General features: G+C 34.5%; 1 protein-coding gene across 2 annotated transcripts in view; it reads right to left on the bottom strand.

Moving 5' to 3' along the window:
- LOC138697708 (aldo-keto reductase family 1 member B1-like) overlaps positions 1-12,785 on the bottom strand; it is a 31,486-nt gene extending 18,701 nt beyond the window's left edge. The window contains exons 1-3 of one of the 2 annotated variants that reach the window (XM_069823198.1): positions 12,526-12,643; positions 3,483-3,543; positions 9-176 (exon numbers count right to left, since the gene is read on the bottom strand). In XM_069823198.1, the coding sequence (XP_069679299.1) occupies positions 9-176; positions 3,483-3,509 (195 nt within the window). In that variant the 5' untranslated portion in view covers positions 3,510-3,543; positions 12,526-12,643. Of the gene's footprint in view, positions 1-8; positions 177-3,482; positions 3,544-12,525 lie in introns of both variants that reach the window. The other variant, XM_069823190.1, reaches the window with a different exon arrangement.
- Positions 12,786-21,356: the final 8,571 nt, after the last annotated feature.

Genomic DNA, 21,356 nt, shown 5'->3' with positions numbered 1-21,356 from the left:
GAACGTACCTTACTAGTGATGAAGATGTCCTCTCTTTTTATGACGCCTTCAGCAATCTTAGCTCTGACTCCAGCTCCCACTTCTTTCTCGTTTTCGTAGAACATGGCGCAGTCAAGATGACGGTATCCAATATCAATGGCATCTTTCACTATTTGTTCTACCTCACCCGGATTCGCCTGTCGAGTAGAATAATTCATAAGTTTCAATGGCTGACATTAGTGAAATGTACCAATGCGAGAGGGTCTATAACTAATAGCAAGAATTCATAAAATAATGCAAATCAATATTTATCAGCTAATGCTGCTACTTCCTTTCATTTTTCCAGTTGCTGACTATTTACTTTAACATATTTCAACCCACAAAATCTTCAAAGTGTACTCGAATAAAAATTCATAACACTTTTGGAACTTCCAGTATTAACGTATGCCAGAGAAATCTAGACAATAACAGCCAACCAAGAATTAGAGCATCTGAATGTTACGAAAAAAACTGCACAATATACATGGTTAGAGATGAAGTAATTCTAAATTAATTTAAAGTCATTCCGGTTTTAGATGGAATTTACGAATACAAAAATAATTAGTTTGCACGGGTCCAACGGATGACATGACAACGGCTCTCAAAATAATTAAATTAATCTAGCGGAATAAGACGACAAGCATGCAATAAATTTATAAACTCATTTAGTATTCACATAATACTCCCTCCGTTCCAAAATATAGTATAGTAAGAAACAAACAAGTTTGATTTTTGCGCATTCGCGCATGAAATGTTTCGCGGTGTGGTAGGCCTATTCTGTTCAGTAGTGAAGGCACTATCAGACAATGCAGTTGTGAATGTTTCTAATGTTCTGTAGTGCATCAAACTATAATATTCAAATATTTCATTATGAACAGAAATCAAATGAGCACCTGCGGAAAATGTAACACCAACCCTGTCAATTTTGAATAGAACATCTGACTCTCAACAGTAGTACAGAAACGGGTTATAATTTATGACGGTTTTTATGTTAATTGGCCTCTCTCAAAACAATTTCTGTTTTTTATTATTAATTTTACATCACACAGAATGAAATGTACTTAATTTTTATGAATTTCTTACTTTAATTTATCAAATAAATAAGTATCTAGAAAATATATTAAAAGTACATTGAGAACTTTAAGAAACGTATACCAAATTTGGAACAGAGGGAGTATAAGGAAATCCTATTATTCAGTGCCTAGAGTGGAACTGATGAAGTATTGATGTAAAGAATAATCAACAGGCATTACGTTCAAATAGTGATGAATCTCTACACCAACAGACTACTTAGGCTGTATTTAAGATAAATTCTATTTCCGTTTTATTCAGAGCTATCCCTAAACACTATTCTTGCCTATTCATGCTTAGCTCAGAGTAATAACAATTGAGAATATTACTGATGTACTGTTAAGTTATGTCAATATTTAAATGAATAAATTAGAAATAAGTAAGCAAGCAAATAAGCGAATGAGGGAATGACTGTGTGAATGAGTGAATGAATAAATGAGTGAATCACTAATAAGAGTAATAAGTGAATAAATACGTAGATAAATATACGAATAGATGTGTAGACCAGTAGGTGAGTAGATAAATAGATAAATAAAATAAATAATTCACTGTGTTAAAATTATAAATTTATAGTGTTTCGTTACCTGACTGGTTAGTTTCGATATTGTTTGCATCATTCTCTGAATCCCAGACATGATTGACTAGTCTAGGATTCAGAGAATGATCCAAATAGCATCGAAACTATCACAATCAGGTAACAAAACAATAAATTTATAATGTTAACACAGTGAAGTCGTTATTTATTGAAATAACTTTACAGTACATCAGTGATTGATTATATAATTGATTATATAAGTGTTAAAAGGGAGTATTAAAAGTTAAGGATTGGGAATATGTTTGTTTCAGAAGTAGTTATGTAAAATATGATAATGTCACTAAGATAAGATATTTCTTGAATCTTTCCATCATATTACATGTCCTTATCTTCATTTGACCTTCTATCGTGAAGTACGAGTTCTCATAGGCCTATATTTACATAAAGATTTTGAAAATTGTAAATATGTTTCTGTATGTATTATATTATCAGTTTGTCGTTTATTCCTAAAAATTCAACATGCAAAGATGAATATAATAACTGCTGGGAATATGCGCCAAAACAAACAGTACTGAAATTATCGCTCGGCTACTGTGCATGTTTGCCTAGCAATCAAATATTTATTTATTTGCAAGAATATTTAGATATACTTTACATTCAATGCTTGGCTTACTGCTGCAATTATGGTTCTAACAACACAGGAAAAACTCCAATTGGACGTATAAATGACAAAGTTTAAAACATGTTTCAGATGTCTTTGGTGAAATGTTTCACAAACCGCCACCTAGTAACACGGGTATATTACAAGTTGTTGATACGACCATATATACACCCGCTTTGCTCCAGGAACTCTTTGGGAAATGCATAATTTCCCGTGGGACACATTTTCCTTATCCATTGCATTCATCTGACCTTACACCACCCGATACCCATGCATCTTTATGGAGAATTTACTGACAACAATGGTCAAATTGCGGTAAATTCGTAGATCCGTAGGCTTTTTTTCACCAACTGCGGCAATCTCTATTTGCAAATATGTTTGAGAATCTACGTGAACGTTATGAATGTAGGATAGAAAATAGTGGAGAGTACTGTATTTTGAACATGTGTTTTGTAAGAAAAAGTCATTGAACATGGAATTTTGTTTTATAAATATACGTTTATATTCCAGTTCATTAAAATGCTTCATTTGATTGTAGTCCATAGATTAATAGTTAAATAAAAGCGCAGTATGAATTTTCAGTAGATACTGTTTATTTTGGCGTATACTGTATTATGGAAGGAATTGACAAAACATAGACCTAGCCTTACTGCGCAAATAAATAGTGGTATTTACTACTGATCTTGAATGTTTGTTGGCGAAATAAAAATTCTATATTTAAAATATGTAGGCCTACAAAGAAAATATCTCAAGAAGAAGACCACGATTGAAGAAGCAATCAAGCTATTGCGCCTAGATTATCGTATCGATATTCCTGTAATAATAGCATCTTGTAACGATAATAATGATAATAGTGATATTAAATATAAAAATAATAAGTAATAATGATAATAATAATACCGTAATAATAATAATAATAATAATAATAATAATAATAATAATAATGTAAGCAAATATGAAAAAATGTGTTATGGTTAAAATTTATTTATTAACTATTGTAATCTGGCCTAACGGACTACTCTCCCTCTACGGCCACGTGGGTAAATAAAACGACTAGGATTCTTTTCTATCTTGTCGACCTATAGTATAGATATATAAACATTTTTATGGAATCCTAGCAGTAAAAAAAAGCTTGTTATGACGCTATAAATCCTGCACAATTGGCCTAATTCTGGCACTGGTGGCAGAAAAGGTTACCTTGCAACTAGTATTCCATGACATCATCACTGCCCTCACAACACAATTTTATACAAAGTACCTGTAATAAAAAGCTTCAAATCAACAACAAAATAACATTGTGTTAGAAACGGTTACTTAGCAACTATGTAATATATTACGTCATATTCAGTACTCATGTCCCTATTATGTCATAACATTACATTTTGTAAATTTATAATATAGGCCTATTTTTTACATACTTTAATGCTAGAATAGCATAAAACGTTGTATGTAACACGTATATAATCTTCATTATAAACACTCATGAAAATTATACACGTGTTACATAGGCCTAAAACGTGATTCTAGGAAAATTGGTCACGTTTATATTGGATACATCTACTATTGGTCATACCGAAATCGTCATATACATATTTGTCACTTGTGGAATATTTGTCACTCTCATCGATTTGTCACTGTGTTTGTGGTCACGTGGGGAATATTTGTCACATTTTTAATTTATAATATTAGACAAGGAATTTATGATTTATTAATGACGAAACTAATCAGGTACAAGTAAAATACTCTTCTGAATTAGGTGAAAACAGTTTGCATTAGGGTTAAATTAATATGTTTCCTAAAAAATTATGACCTATACCACGAAGATAAGTTAAAACATTCCCTTGTCTTTTATGTTTTTCATATTCTGTACAATTCTAGCTATTCGAGAATTCAGCTGCGTATACTTCCTCCTTTTCGTAGGTGGAGAATATCCAGCTTGTAATTTTTCGATGTCCCTGTCTATTTCTGTTACTCCACGTTGCAGTTGTTCCAAGAGATGATACAGAGATGGAAGAGCCCTTCCTATTAGCATGTTCAGTTTCGTGTGCCAATTTTCACATGTGTTAATTGTACCTGGCACATTTTCTACTGTGCGCTGATAACACAAATGACTATTATGCTTATCATAGAATACAATGACATTCGTATATATTGTAGCAATAATAATTATTATAATTAAATAAAATACAATGCATATTATTGTAGGATGCGAAAGACTTCAAAGAATCCTGTTCGACTTATGAAATGGGTTCCATTCTTGCTTCAAATAATATCGCCTTCGTCTAAAGCAGCCTTAATATCCTTTGGTCCATACACTTTGTAACATGCGACACGAACAATATAAGACCTATATTACACTATAAAATTTCTGTGTCACAGAATATGATAACATTTTTGATCAAATATATATGGTCAAATGTAAGATTTTGACTATATTATACTATGTCAAAACTTTTATCAATCTTTCATCACAGTTCTAATAATGGATCCACAACAGTTCTATGCTTGTTGTAACTGTAAAATTGCAGTAATGGTTATTGCATTAATACTAGAGAATAAATCAAATAAAAAATATATTTTGTCGGCTTAGAGTGTAAACCTGTTAATCAACAAAAAGGAAATTTTACAGGGGAAACAAAAACTTGGTATAAATTAACTCTGAAACTTTAGGACCAAATCCAAAATACAGCTGGTGAAGTTTTAGAGTTAGTTTATACTCAGTTGTTTGTTTCCCCTGTAAAATGTCCTTTTTGTTAGTTAGCAGGTTTACACTCTAAGCCGACTATTTGGGTTAGAGATTGGGGTAGGGAAAAAAGATACAAAAGAATCCATCAAACTCTACTACGAGAACTTCAGTATGAAGATGTGATATCCTGTATATACTAAGTATTTAATAATGGATGATGAAACATTTCTTGTGACTCATAATGTGATATTAAAAGGTTTGTGGTTTTCACAGACCATGTGCACTTAATGTCCACCATTTTCTTTCTTCTCAGTCACAGATTTTATGAAAGGTTTGATGATGGCCATAACTTTTATCCCAGAACTATGTCACAGATAGATGTGATCAAGGATGCTATATTACGCTGTAAAAGATTTTATCACATGTATTCTATCAAACTTCTGGACACAGAAATTTGATAGTGTAATATAGGCCTAATGCTTACGACCCCGCAATTCGTCTCACGTCCCGCAGTCACCGAAGTTCTCATTTAAACATGGACAGTGGTGACCTCACTCTCAACCGTAAGCTGAGCTGAAACGAGTAGTAATTACTTATACTAAGGTGGCATGTAAACAAACAGTGCCAATAAACATTTACATGGCTATGGACGACATCTTTCACTGCTACTTTATCTCTGTCATATCTCTGTAATATGGTCGCATACACTATTTGTTCATATTATATTTTTTCTTAGTTTTTAAGTGTAGATTACGATGCACATGTTTAAGTTACACAATTTATTACGGAACACTCTGTACGCATGTATGCAGACTGTACAAATTTGTCTGATATGTCGTGTAATGCACTCAATTTCGTTGTTTTCCGCATTTCGTAAAACGCTAATTAGGTTATTATTGTTATGGAGGTCTTATATCGACAACCTGTATCAAGTTGATTAACTCCTTATCTTTTGGAAGCAACTTGGTTGCCTGCCTACTGGTAATACAATGTGGGACTGTAATGAAATTGAAACCTAATTACAGTATTAAAAGTAACTTCCGTGTGTAGGTGTGGTCCCAATTCTGAAATTCAATTTGGCGAAATGACATTCTATTTTGTAGCGGAAAAACTGCAACAAAGCAGATATTTTGATCTTAATTTCAATGGAAAAGTGACTAACGAAGTTTACCGCCATTTGACAGAAAGGTTTTTTATTCTCCCATAGAAAAAAAAAATATGTTTTTTTAGGTTTCTTTTAAGAGAAACTTTTTTATCAGAGTCACAAACGAATTACAAAATAGCGAGTTTAGAGTTTCTGTTAGCGAAAAATATTTTGTCCAGCCGTACGGCTTCCTGTCTGTATACAGCTACGTTCTCTTTAACTTATAAACAGTTCAAATGAATAAGTAGTTGTTGTTTATCTTATGATGACATTGGACCCGGATTCGAATCCCGAAAATGGCCGAGCCGTATTTGTGATGGACAAAGATAAGGTAACTGGGGTTTTTTCTCTGAACTCTCCCTTTTCCCCTACATTACTCCACCGTCATTATACATAAAAATAATCATCATTAAAATATCGTAAACCAAAACAGTGTTGGAATGCTCTAATAGTGATTGGCATAGAGTCCGAGGACTACGCCTTCGGAGGGGTAAAAAGGCATCCTAATAAGACTTCACCGGAAACTTAAAAAGGGGAGAAGATGAAAAACAGTAAATTTTCATTTTTCCTTCCTTTAATATACTCTCCGATATGTAAAACTACATCACATAAAATTTCACGCCCATTTATGACATTGTCTGCTGTTGCGACGCCATTTTTAAAGCTTTGGTGCGCAGGGTTTCTGTTCGTTTCAATTTGCCGCAAAATATATATATATATATATATATATATATATATATATATTTCCTAAACTAAAAAAAACAATGACATAGCCACCGGCGTGGCTCAGTCGGTTAAAGCGCTTGCCTTCCGGTCTGAAGTTGCGCTCGGGCGCGGGTTCGATCCCCGCTTGTGGTGATTAACTGGTTGAGTTTTTTTCCGAGGTTTTCCCCAACCGTAAGGTGAATGCCAGATAATCTATGGCGAATCCTCGGCCTCATCTCGCCAAATACCATCTCGCTATCACCAATCTCATCGACGCTAAATAACCTCGTAGCTGATACAGCGTCGTTAAATAACTAAAAAAACAATGACATTCTGTGAAAACAAAAAAGCCATGAATTAAGTATGAAACTTTTCAAATAAGGAGGATTTACTTTTGAATTAAATTTTCTTCATTCACTCAATATGTGTTGGGGGGGGGGGGAAGGTAGATCGTGTATACATGGAGAATTTACAATGCAACAAATAATAGAAAAGCGACAAGAAAAGGACTTAGAAACTCAGCTATTATTTTTGGACATTAAAATGCCTTCGATAGGGTGATCAGAGGAACATTATGGATGATTTTAGAACAACAAGGATACCTCAGGCAGCTAATAGAAATTTTAAAAAGTCTGTATTGTGGTACAACCATATATATGAACACTAACATTGAAAACAAGACATTTTTAAATAAAACAAGGATTCAGACAGGGATGCTGGTTACTGCCTGTCCTATTAGTATTTACTTATAGCGTATTTCGAATCTCATCGGATTGGTGGAAACTAATAATGTCATGCTCCAGCGAAATAGGAAAAAAATAAAAACTAGTGGAAAGTTCAATGGCTTGTATGGCGGCTGTACAAGTTATTGTATGTGCTACGCTAGCAAGATTTTGCGAAATTTCCATACTGTCATCTCGCTCAAAGAAAAGAGAGCATAAACGATTTATTTAGTTTATTTGGTCCGTTGACATGTTCGTTCATAAGCCATTAACATATTTTTTTACATTGTGCACATTACAAACAATACGGCAGAACACACCGCCATGACACAACAGTGCACGATGTCATTCGTCTGCTAATTCTCGCCCTATACAAGAACCAATCAGATTCACTGATGGCGGCTGATGGAGACGGCCACCACTTCTGGAAGCTGATGGAACTGGTGCGACACCGGTGGAACGTCAGTGACGTCATAGCTAAAATTCGGAACATCCTGATGTCATCAGATTGCTCATTTCTGAGATTCAGAATACGCTCTTAGACGCCCTCTTATCTGAGTGGAAGAATTGTATCAGTGACGAAGGAATACTTATTGGACCGGATATAAAAATAAATATTTTAGCATTTGCAGATGATGTGGTGTTGATGGCAACCTCAGAAAAGATATACAGAAAATGGTCTATAAGTTTCACTCAGTAACCAAAAACCACAATTTTAATATATCCGTTATAAAGATCAAAGTAATAGCTTTCAAGGGCAGATACTCAATTAGATCAAAAGTACAAAGGAAATTCAATCATTGAGCAGATATCTCACATCCAATACTTGGGATGTGATATCACCTATCTAGAAAAAAAAAAAAAAAATATATATATATATACAACAAAACAGCAAAATTACAAGCAATGTGTGGAACCATACAAAGAACCTTTGTGAAAAAGACAAGAAAAGAAACGCAATTAAAACTGTATAAGACACTTGCTTTACCTGCATGTACAGTAGTGGCAAAAAAACCGGACCGACGGAATAATCAAAGTCCCCGAAATGAGCTATTGCGCATGCCAAGCCCACTTTCACAAGATAGCGAGTAATCTATTGAAATTGTTGTAGCTTCGACTGCTGACGTAGTCCATTTCGAAAGCCATTAGAAAATTATCTGGTAAAATTCATGTTCCGGGAATAATAAGTTAATTAAGTAGTAGAATATCGCTGCAATCGAAAAGTATTGGGAATAAATTTGAATAAGGAACAAAAAAAAGTTTCCTTCCCAGGCAGGATTCGAACCACGAAAGTCTTAGTTACCAGTCTATCGTGCTCTGGAGTGAACAAGGCTCTGAAATCAGCTACAAGGGTCGGTCCGGTTTTTTTTTTTTTTGCCACTACTGTACATATTTTAGCGAAACTTGGGTAATTAAATCAAAAGATAAGAACAGATTTGAAACATCTGAATTGAAATTCTTGCACTATGTGAAAGGATGCACACGAATGAACCATATAAGACGCGTTGATATTAGAGAAAAAATAAAGTCGAAGACATGATTTCACTTGTAACTAGATAGCAAAGTAATTGGAGTGAACATGCACTAAGAATGGAAAATGAAAGATTACCCAGCCTATCTATACAATCCAAATGGAAAACGACAGTTTGGAGACCCCGGAAGCGATGGACTGCTGTTTTGATTTCACCGTAAGAGGCTGAAAAGTCTAATACATGCTATTGATAATGATTATTGTTATTATTTATTTATAGAGGTATAAAATCTCCTAGGGGCACAATCTGGAAGTCCACACCTGTGGAGTAACGGTCAGCGCGTCTGGCCGCGAAACCAGGTGGTCCGGGTTCGAATCCCGGTCGGGGCAAGTTACCTGGTTGAGGTTTTTTCCGGGGTTTTCCCTCAACCCAATACGAGCAAATGCTGGGTAACTTTCGGTGCTGGACCCCGGACTCATTTCACCGGCATTATCACCTTCATTTCATTCAGACGCTAAATAACCTAGATGTTGATACAGCGTCGTAAAATAACCCAATAAAAAAAACAATCTGGAATCCGGAGGACAATTCCTTCCGGACCACCCTCTGAATTCATCACTGCTGGGGATGGGGCATGGGGATTGTTAAGGGTTGAGGCATGATGGCAAGAATGTCAGTATTGGATTCACGAAAGTCATCCAGCCACCTGTTGGACTGGAACAGTCATCGCTTATTGGCTTCATAATGGACTAAGTGCATAGATCCATCCATGGTTCGGTCATGGAAAAGTTAGCCAGCCAGCTAGCACAAGGTTGATGCAGTGCTTTATCTCAATCTGATTCAGTAGACGACAGAGTGCTAATTTAGCTCAACAATATTATTACAATGCACTTTACACTTCAGCTGAATCAGCTGATTTTTACCACCAAGCAACCGACGAAGCTCAGGCGATATATCGTCTGCCTGCTGTTCCGGAATGGCGCTCGGGCATGGGTTCGATACCCATTTGGACTGATTATCTGGTTTGGTTTTTTCCCCGAGGTTTTCACCAACTATAAAGTTTTATCCTGTCTTATTACTAACAATTAGTGTCTATTCGTAGGAATATTACACCTGGAGATTATCACTGAGGTTTCACCAACTATAAAATTTTATCCTGTCTTATTACTAACAATTAGTGTCTATTCGTAGGAATATTACACCTGGAGATTATCACTGAGGTTTCTAATTTTACTTTTATTGTTTGCTTTCGAACTCTGTGTCTTTACATTAGCTTCAAGATTTCGCGTGCATAGCGCTACTAGGTGAATGTAAAAACGTATCTCTGAATGTACAATTGAATACTCCCCCGTAATAAGGGTATATGATGAATGGTTTTCTTATGTACTTATATCCTTATTCCGGAGGGGGTATTCAATTATTGTGCATTCGTAGGAATATTTTGCCTGGTGTTTATTACTGAGATTTTAATTTAATTTCTATTTTTACTTTTTAACTCAGTGACTTAAGTTTCATTAGCTTCAAGATTTCGCCTCCATAGCACTAATAGGTGAATGTAAAAAAATATTTCTGAATATACAATTATTGTGTATTCGTAGCACTTAGGTGTCTAATTTAATTTTTATGTTTCGCTTCCGAACTCGATGATTTCCGTTTCATTAGCTTCAAGAGTTCATCTGAAAAATTATTGTCTATTCGTAGGAATACTATCCTGGAGATTATCACTAGGGTTTCTAATTTTATTTTTATTCTTTCTTTCTAACTCGGTGACTTAAGTTTCATTAGCTTCAAGATTTCGCCTGTATAGCAATGGGTGAATAAAACATATGTCTGAATGTACAGATATTGTGTATTCGTAGGAATATTGTGCCTGGAGTTTATCACTGAGATTTTAATTTTATTTTTTATTTTCCTTTCTAACTCGGTGACTTAAGTTTAATTAGTTTTGAGATTTCGCCTGTTTAGCAATAGATGAATGTAAAAACATACAATTATTGTGTATTCGTAGAAATATTGTGTCTGGAGTTTATCATTGAGGTTTTAATTTAATTTTAATTTTTTTCTTTCTAACTCAGTTTCATTAGCTTCAAGATTTCGCCTCCATAACATTAGGTGAATGTAAAAAACATATCTCTGAAAATACAATTATTGGGTGCATCCGTAGCACTGAGGTATCTAATTTAATTTTTATGTTTCACTTTCGAACTCAGTGACTTTCGTTTCAGTAACTTCCGTTTCACTAACTTCAAGATTTAATCTAAAAACATTCAAGCTTCAAGATTTCGCATTCATAGCACTAGGTGAATGTAAAAACATATCTCTGAATATACAAATGAAGCGTCGGCTGAAACAACGTTGTAAGTTACAAGATTTTCATTCGGCGTGTGTTTCCGTTTAATAATGTTGTATGTCATGTCACCTTGCTATACTCTTTGGCTTGGAACTGTCCATCAATGGAGTACGTGAAATTTGTCCACTCAAAAGTTTGCTACCCTATAAGAACAACGTTGTACGTGTACACATTTTTGCAGCTCCTGTAAATTTTACCAAATGTAACTTATAACGTTGTTCCAGCCGACGCTTCAATTATTGTGCATCCGTAGCATTGAGGTGTTGCCGGCCCGGATGGCTCAAGCGGTAGGGGCACGGCATGTCCCTATCGCTTGGTCCGAAGGGTTGTGGGTTCGAGTCCCGCCTCGGGCATGGGTGTTGTGATTGTATTAGTAAAAAAAAAAAGGTAAACAAACAGAAAACAAAAATAGATAACTTTGGAAAACGGCCTCTGGTCGGTCAAAATTTTTAAAAGTAAAAAAAAAAAAAAAAAAAGTGTTTAATTTAATGTTTATGTTTTGCTTTCGAACTCGGTGACTTCCGTTTCAGTGACTTCCATCTCGCTAACTTCAAGACTTCATCTAAAAACATTCAAGCTTCAAGATTTCGCCTTTATGGCACTCGATGAATGTAAGGACCTACCTCTCAATGTACAATTATTGTGTATTCATAGGGATATTGTACTTGGAGATTATCACTAAGCTTCCTAATTTAATTTTGATTTTTTATTTCGAACTGCGTGATTTCCGCTTCATTAGCTTCAAGATTTCGCCTTTATAGCACTAGGTGAATGTAAGGACATATCTTTGAATGTACAATTATTGTATATTTGTAGAAATACTGTACCTGGAAATTATCACTGCGGATTCTAATTTTAATTTTATTTTTGATTTCAAACTCCGTGACTTGCGTTTCAGTAGCTGCAAGATTTCGCCTGCATTGCACTAAGTGAATGTAATAACATATTTCTGAATGTACAATTATTGTATATTCGTAGAAATATTGTACCTGGAAATTATCACTATGTTTCTAATTTATTTTTTACGTTTGGTTTCGAACTCTGTGACTGCCATTTCATTAGCTACAAGATTTTGCCTTCATAGTACCAAATGAATGTAGAAACATAGGCCTATCTCTGAATGTACAAGTATAATACAGATTATTAAATAACTGATAATACCTTGAAAGTTCCCAAGCCCAGGATGGGAAAATCAGCGTTGTTGTTCAGCTTCACAGTGTGCACCATCTTTGCTACAGTCTTCGATGTCTTCGCCCGACTGACCTTGTTTTACAGCTATCGTTTCAGTTACTTAACGCGTGCATTATTCATTATCTCTTCGACGATATCACAAGCGTTTATTTTGGTTGCAAGCTGTTGGACTTGTGTAAGCTCTTACATAATGGCTGTTTGTCTATCTGCCAAATCAAAATGAATAAGGCGGTTCATGGATATCTTTCAGCGGCGTCGCGTGACATGTTGATATAGGGATGGGTTTTTTTAAGTGATTAAAATACAGTAGTCTGCTTTCGTTATATGTCGGAGTTGAGTTCCTGGAAATACTCGCTTATTGATGAATGTTTGAGTTGAATTTTCAAATTTTCTTTATTATTTCCTTGTAGCATAAGTTACAAGGATATTTACAGGGTCGAAGGTTGGCCGTGTTTACATGAAAGACGAAAGTGCATAGAACGAAACAGATTACACTGTTGATAATAGTTTTCTTTTAGATTTAACAATATTTCTTCAGGGAGCGAATCTGCAAATATGGTAAATTGTGTATAATCAAGGATACTCAAAAGTTTCAGTTTGGAGTTTTCAGAAAAGTTTTGAATAACATCAATATTTTGTTAACGTGCAATCGCCTATACACAATTTTCTTATCCTCTCCAGGGATTTCATCCAGCCGTGATCTCTATTGAGCTACATACAACTGTACCATTCATTTTGTGTATATATATATATATATATATATATATATATATATATATATATATATATATATAACTTTCTGAAGAGAATTGAAACCGAGTTTGCCAATAAATATTCTACCCTGTAAAGAATTAATAAAGAAACTGAGCAGGAGTTAGGGAAATCACTTGATCTGGTCCATGAGAAGTTGGATGAAAATTCACGACTAATCAAACAACAAGCTGAAAGCATTAAAACATGCTTAGAATCCATTGATGGTTTAAGAAAAGAGAACATGCTACTAAAAATACGAAACGAAAGCTCAGTTCGACGATTTGGATCAATATGGACGCCGAAATTCAATTGAAATACTGGTATTCCTGAAATGGCTAATGAAAATCTGTTGGAAATAGTAAAGAATATTGGATGTGCAATGGACATAGAAATTCAGCCTCAAATGATAGATTCTTGTCATCGATTAGGAAAATCGCCCGGTCAACCATCTGCTGCAGTAATTGTTAAGTTCGTTCGACGAATGGACAAGGATCAATTTATTCACTGGCGCAAAGTTAAGCGTAACCTGAAAGCTAGTCAGGTGGGCTTTTCTAATAATGACAATATACAGTAATATATATAAATCACAGTCTCACACGTTTGCGTAGGCACATTTACAATGAAGCTAGAAAGTTGAATAAACTTAAAAATTTTGCCTACCTATGGGTTGATAATGTTGGTAATATTAAACTCAAGAGACAAGAAGGGGATAGAAATATTCAGATTTTGAAAACAATAGATGATGTAGCTAAGTTAGCTTAATATCTATAGAATTTTACACATTTTTCAATTATTTTAAACCTCTTTTACGCATATTATGAGCATCAGTAGTAGATCTTTTACTATTTACTACCAAAATGTGAGAGGTCTCAACACAAAGACAACTGATTTATATTTAAATAGTCTTGTAATTTCACATAAAATTATAATATTGACTGAAACATAACTACATCATGGGGTATATAACACATAATTGTTTAATTCTAATTATAATGTTTATCTTTGTGATAGAACAGAAGAGGTGGTGAAGTCCTCATTGCGATTTCGTCGGACGTAGCCTCAAAAAGTGTCCATTTACCATTTGGTGATGTTGAAGCATTATGTATTCAAACAATTATTCATGGCCAGGTATATATTATTATTATTATTATTATTATTATTATTATTATTATTATTATTATTATTATTATTGGAGTGTATTTTCCGCCTGGCTCAAATTTAGAATATTATTTGTCATTTTACAGGGTTTTTGAAAATAATACAAATCTTCAAAATAAGCATTTATTAATCGCAGGGGACTTCAATTTGCCTCTAATTACAGGCACAAATTACAATCTTTTATGTGCTGGACCTTGTTACAGAGCTTCGTCACATTTTCTTTCTATGCATGACTTACAATCTATAAATAATATTTTAAATTCTAATGGAAAAACACTTGACTTGATTCTTACTAATTTCCATAGAATTGCCTATGTATTACAAGATGATTCTCCCCTTACATTTGTTGATACTTATCACACTGCCTTAAATGTTAATATGTCATTAAAGAGACAAAAATCGTTTGTTAAACAGAGTTATACTCATGTGTATAATTTCCAGAAAGCTCACTTCCTAGAATTGTATAAATTGTTTTCCAATGTTAACTGGCAATTGTTATCACAGTTTACTGATATTGATGTTGCTACGGATTACTTTTACTCAGTACTATATTCTTTAATGGACTCTACAGTTCCAAAGAAAAGAGTTTCAGCTAAAAAGAAATATCCATCCTGGTTTACAAAAGAAATTATAAATAATCTCAAGTTGAAAGAATATTTCAGGAGAAGGATGCATTTATCTCAGTATAATAAAGAACAATTTAAACAAATTAGAAAGAGAGTCAAAACTATGATAAATAATGCGTATCATAGTTAGGCTATGTTATTGAGATAGATAATACTTTTAAAAATGACTGTAAAGTACACTCAGGGACAAAAAAAGCCGGACACTTCTATATTTGCTTGTATTTTGTTGCCAATTATTTCAAAATGAAACAAAACCCATTTTAACAAAATAATGTTCCATTTAGCACCTTATACGACAACATTTGAAAAATATAAAAATCTCTGATGAGAAAATTTACAAAAAATTACAAAGGGCGTATAACTATGGCATCGTTTGGTCTAACTGTTTTTTTCATTTTATGGTGCCTTAAACATTGAAAACTCTTTTTAGTAACGGGTATTACCCCCTCTGGCTTGAATAACTGCATCCATACGTCTTGGCATGCTCTCAATTTGGTTAGCAATGTCTTCTTGAGGAATAAGTTCCCATTCTTCGCCAAGTGCTCGCCTCTAGTCTTGTAACGATTCTGGTATCGGTGTCTATTCTTAACACGCCGTCCCAGCATGTCTCACACGTGTACAATTCGGTTCATGTCTGGACTCCTTGCTGGCCATGGAAGAACATGGATTCCCACTTCTTGGAGATAATCTCCGACCGCATGGGCAATATGCGGCCGTGCATTATCATGCATTAAAACAAAATTATCGCCTACAAATTGGCCAAATGGCACAACATGATCAGCCAAACATTCATTTATATACCTATCAGCTGTTAGTCTTCCATTTTCAACAAAAACCAACTCTGTACGAGCATCCGTACACACTCCTGCCCAAACCATCACTCCACCACCTCCATACGGCACTTTTTCGGAAATGCAACACTGTGAAAATCGTTCTCCCCTCCTTCTCCAAACTCTTTCACGTCCATCAGGTGAGCACAGATTGAAACGGGGCTCATCGGTGAACAGAACACAGCTCCACTGTCCATTTCTCCAATCCCTGTGATCATTTGCAAAACGCAGTCGTTCAACTCTATGCATCCTGAGAAGTCTGGGACCAGTTGCAGGTCTACTTGATATCAGTCCACTTGCTTTCAACCTCCTCCTAACTGTTTTGGCCGAAATTGGGCGTCCATGCATGTTAACAAATTGCTGGGCTACACTAGTAGCTGGCAGGTTGCGCTCCCTAAGAACTCTCAACACCATATACCTGTCTTCATTTGGATTTGTAGCTCTTGGACAACACGAACCTGGTCTTCTGGGATATTCTAGGGTCTCTCTATACCGTTTTATGGCATCATGGGTTGTGCTTCTAGCCATATTCATAACATTTGCAATGTAACGTACACTGCGTCCATCATCGTAAAGGGCTACAGCTCGAGCTACATCTTCAGGTCGCATCTTGTTTTAAGACAAATGTTACAACCCCACTTAAACTCACAAAATGTAAAAATAAAGAAATAACGAATGATAACGATAATGAAGCACAAAATGGTTGAGACAAAATTGTTATAGCTGAGACTCCGAAAGCAAAATTGGAATATTTGGTTGTAATGGCTTGTTTATAAAAGAAAAAACAATCAACAATGTATACACGTCTCCATAACAACAGATGGCTACCATAATATTGTATGAGAAGATAATATTTTGCAAAATGCCAGTAAAGTGTCCGGTTTTTTTTGTCCCTGAGTGTATTTTGGAACTATATAAAAAATAAGAGAACTAGCAAAAATATCACAGCAAAGTTAATGACTAGGCAAGATCACATTTTTGATAGTAATGATTCTATTGCGGAAGCGTTTGCTGATACTTTAGTTCGGTTTACTCTGTAAACATATCACACAACCTTCAAAAAGAAAATACGGTAATACCGGATTTTATTAATTATCCATTAACAACTGAGCCTATAACTAGACAAGAATATATGACTGCCATAAAAAAATTAAAGCCTAAAAAATCTTGTGGCCCAGATGATTTACCTCCTTATGTATTGAAAGCTTGTTTCGAAGTACTTATGTATCCTTTATGTTTGTTGTATAATTTAATTTAAAAAACAAAAACTTTTCCGAAAATGTGTAAATTAACAAAGGTTTGCCCTGTGTTTAAATCTGGTGATAATAGTAAAATTAAAAATTATAGACCCATTGCAATAGTTTGTGCCCCGTCCAAGGTATTTGAGCAGATTCTATATACACGAATTTTTCAACATGTTTATAGTGCAATTGATATAAATCAGCATGGATTTTACACCCATAGGTCTACCACAACGAATCTAATTAATTTTACACAAAAGGCATTTAATACATTACATAATCGCAGAAATTTAGACGTGATATACCTTGACTTTTCCAAAGCGTTTGATAAAATTGACCATAAAATTTTAATTAATAAACTTTCAAGTTTTGGATTATCTTTTTCCTAATTTTATTACCCATGACTTCGCCCACTGAAAATATCAAGTCACTCTGGAATTTCTGAATTGAAGGTGAAATGAAACGAAACATAGTGCAGTATTTTAAGATGTTTTCAGTAAACTGTCGTGCCTTGCAATCTCATTAAAAAAATTGTCTTTACTCTTTGAGGATATACTCTCGTCATGCCCACTAATGCAAGACCTAATTTTCCAAGGCCCGTATAGAATGGCCAAGAATTGTTCTGTTCTGTCGAACAAGTTCGCTATGCTTTTCAATAGAAAACCTATCCTGATCACTTAAAGCAAATTCAATACTTATGGTTTTGCCAAAGAAATGCAGTTGTTTTCCCACACTTGTTGTGACTTGCAGAGTATTTGTGTCGTTTCCTGGATCTGTAAATATTATTTAAATCACTATAATCTGTATCATTCCACACAGATTTTTCACGATAAAATAATAAACAAAGACGCAAAAAAGTTTACTCATCCCTATACGTCTACAGCCAGTTTTATCTTCATTAACAACACAGAATTTTCCGATTCAGCAAACATACCTGCAGATGCGATTCTTAAATCACATAGGTTATTCTGTCGCTTGAAAGTTGTGGCAAAATTACACATTTAGGGCCTAGAGTTCTACAGAATGTTGTAGGTTAACTTGAAAGGCACTATAAATATAGCACAGCTCTCACAAATAATTTTTAAAAGTATTACTATTAGTAATAAAAAAATATGTCATGCAGCGAAGTTATAAAACACACAGAAAAATTGAATATAAGCACACGCGTGTCGCCAAATGTGGAACCTATATCACATCCGTTGGTCACGGTATAAGTAACGTTCTTCCACTCAGCAGTTGCCTGTTTTCATATAGCTCAACTGATGTGACTGACACTGTCACATTTTCACGCAGGCGCAGGACGCATTCTCTGGAATCTGCATACTGGTATAAGTGACGTTCTTCCACTCAGTAGTTGAACGTTGCCTCGCTCTGACGCACTCCTACTGATGCAACATACACAGTCACATTTCTTGGGAGTAAGAACTCGCCGGTAATAAATTGGTACGGGCGCGCGCCTTTGTCACTTCGTGTAATATATTTCCATTGCTGTAGCAGCGACATTTAAAATTTTAAAGTAATCTTAAAATAATAATTATTATTATTATGTGTAACAGGTATAACACGATACACATAAAATAAAGTACTGGTAAATAACGATAAATATATTTTTTGTTCAAAAAAATTCAGGGGATGTGACACCACCCGCATCCATACACGCTACGCTCCTGATATCTATATCAATCCAGCAAATTACTTTCTTAAGAAACGTTCAGGTGAAAATTTCTTTCAATACCGATCTGATTGCAGTTGAAATGGAATTCTTAAGAAAGTAATCCAGAAAATCAAGCGAAGGAAAACTAGAAGTAGAGAAATAACAAGACTGAAGAAAGCGGAGGAAAAAATAATTGAGAATATTATTGGACGAAGAAGATTCGGTGCTACTGTCATGTGTGGGCAGCAAGAGTAATGAAGGATATAGTTCTCAAAGTGGGGTCCGCGGCCCCCCTCCGAGGGTCCCCGAAACTCATTCTTGGTGTCCGCGATTATTTTGGACAGGGACATTTTTTCTTCATCCAGAATTATTTTTTTATTTGCCAATAATGTCAGAAGCGCATTGGGCTATGTTGACGAAACTTATAAATTCGTTCATTTGTTGTTGACAACCTTTGTGTGTTATTATTAGTTAAACATTGTAAAACTGTAATAAGAATTTTTTGTGTGACAATAATGTCTCAAGCACGTTGGCCGTTTTTGGAACAACTTATAAGCAGGGTTATACTTCAGTCCTGTCGTGCCCTAGGTACTATTTTTCAAAACCGGACGGCGCCGTGGCTCGGCATGTAATAATATTAGGCTTATTATTAAAAAAATTGTGCAGGATATGAAGCTATCCAAAATAATAATAATAATAATAATAATAATAATAATAATAATAATAATAATACTTTATTACTAGAACAAAGATACATATAGTTTTTTGTATAATAATCACTCTAGCACCCTAGAAAGAATAAGTTACATACTCGTGCTCAGGGACATTCCACATAATTTTAAGATATTTTATTAAATAACACAAAAAAGTAAAAAAAAAAAATAAAGAAAAAGGAAAACACAGATATCACAATAATTGGAACTTCAAATTTTCTCTCTAGACAATAATTTTAATTGATTTTTTTAAAGAAGGAGCATTAGCAAATTGTATGTTTGGGAATATAGCTTTTATCTTGTTATAAAGCCTTGGACCGAAGTTGCTACTGTGATTATAAGCTACAGTTGCGGTACATTTAGGTTCTGTCAATCATATGTTGTCTGATCTTTTGGTTTTATATTTATGTGAATACAAATTAAATATATTTCGGTTTTTATGTACGAAATTCAATAAGACATTGCTATAAATTTGATGGAAGTCAAGTACTTTAAATTCTGAATACAACAGTTCTGAAAGATGATCAGGAAGTTCATTAAGACATATTTTTATTATTCTTTTCTGTAGCAGAGTTATTGGCATGAGGGAGGTACTATAAGCACTACCATTGTATTTTAATATTACCATAATGAACTTTTAAATTAATTAAGTAATACAACTATTCAATTAAAAATCTGTTATATTATTAAAATTAGTTTTCACTATTAAAAATGGTAATTTTCATTGTACATATCACATACACGCCTAACTTAAATAATGAAATTAATTTACTGGTAGTCTATGGAAACCGGAAGAAATATAATATTTTTCTTAAATTTAGTAGCATGAGCGGGGCACTAATCACAGTAAGGTTTCTAAGTTCAACTAGTAAATAGCAATGAAGAGATTACTGTTCATTGGCAGTGGCATTATCGATACTGAAATACTTTCTTATAAAATGTCATATCACTTAGACCAATTTTTTATGTGTTCTTTCAAATCATCCAGCTTCCTTGTGGAAATACTTCTTGGAAATAATCACAGTAGGAAAGTAGGTCACATTGGAAATACTCGTAACTTCTACATATTATGGCTAACCAAACTGGACCTTATTTATTTCATTTTGGGAATGGGTCTTCTTTAGTTACGTGCAACGACGATCGCTATTTTTCTCTATCTCTAGTAGCCCCTCTGCAATTTTCCTGAATATGCTTATTTGTCGAAAATCAGCAGCATGTCCTGATTGTATGAACACTGAATAAAGTTCAACAGTATGCCCTGGATGTGCACACTTGTCGGAGTTCAACAATGTGTCCTGGATGTGCGATCAATATTATGTCCTGTCGTGCCTGCATTGTTGTCATTGTGACTGCCAAATCCAACAGCTTCTGTTATAGCCTACAGTAATGGGATGCCCAAATACAAGCAAATATTGAACTTACAGCATGAGAATTTGAGTTCAGCTTATGGTAATAAAATGTTTCTGACAGTAAGGTATGTGATGAAAATGTGTCTGGGTATCCTATAAAACACCTCATCCTTCGAAACTCGCCAATTTGAACGTGTATAAGAGAAATTGAAATAAAAAATGCAATGAATTAACTATAAATTATGTTTAATAATTTCAAGGGAAAAATTGTTCGGGGGCCGGATAACGAATCCGGGACCTTTGGCTGAGAGCGCCAACGCTCTACCGACTGAGCTACCCAGAAATTACCAAATCCCGCCTCAATTATTCCCTTTTATATCCACATACCTGAAGTGGGTTGACAAGACGTCAAAGACCTAAAATTGAGTGCACATTTTTCCTATCTGACTTAAATTTGGTTTTCTGTTAACGGATAGT

The sequence above is a fragment of the Periplaneta americana genome, chromosome 1 (genome assembly GCF_040183065.1).
Source record: "Periplaneta americana isolate PAMFEO1 chromosome 1, P.americana_PAMFEO1_priV1, whole genome shotgun sequence".
NCBI classification, from domain to species: Eukaryota; Metazoa; Arthropoda; class Insecta; order Blattodea; family Blattidae; genus Periplaneta; species Periplaneta americana.
The sequence above is the reverse complement of the archived record's forward strand: the minus strand, read 5'-3'. Positions and strand labels throughout refer to the sequence as shown.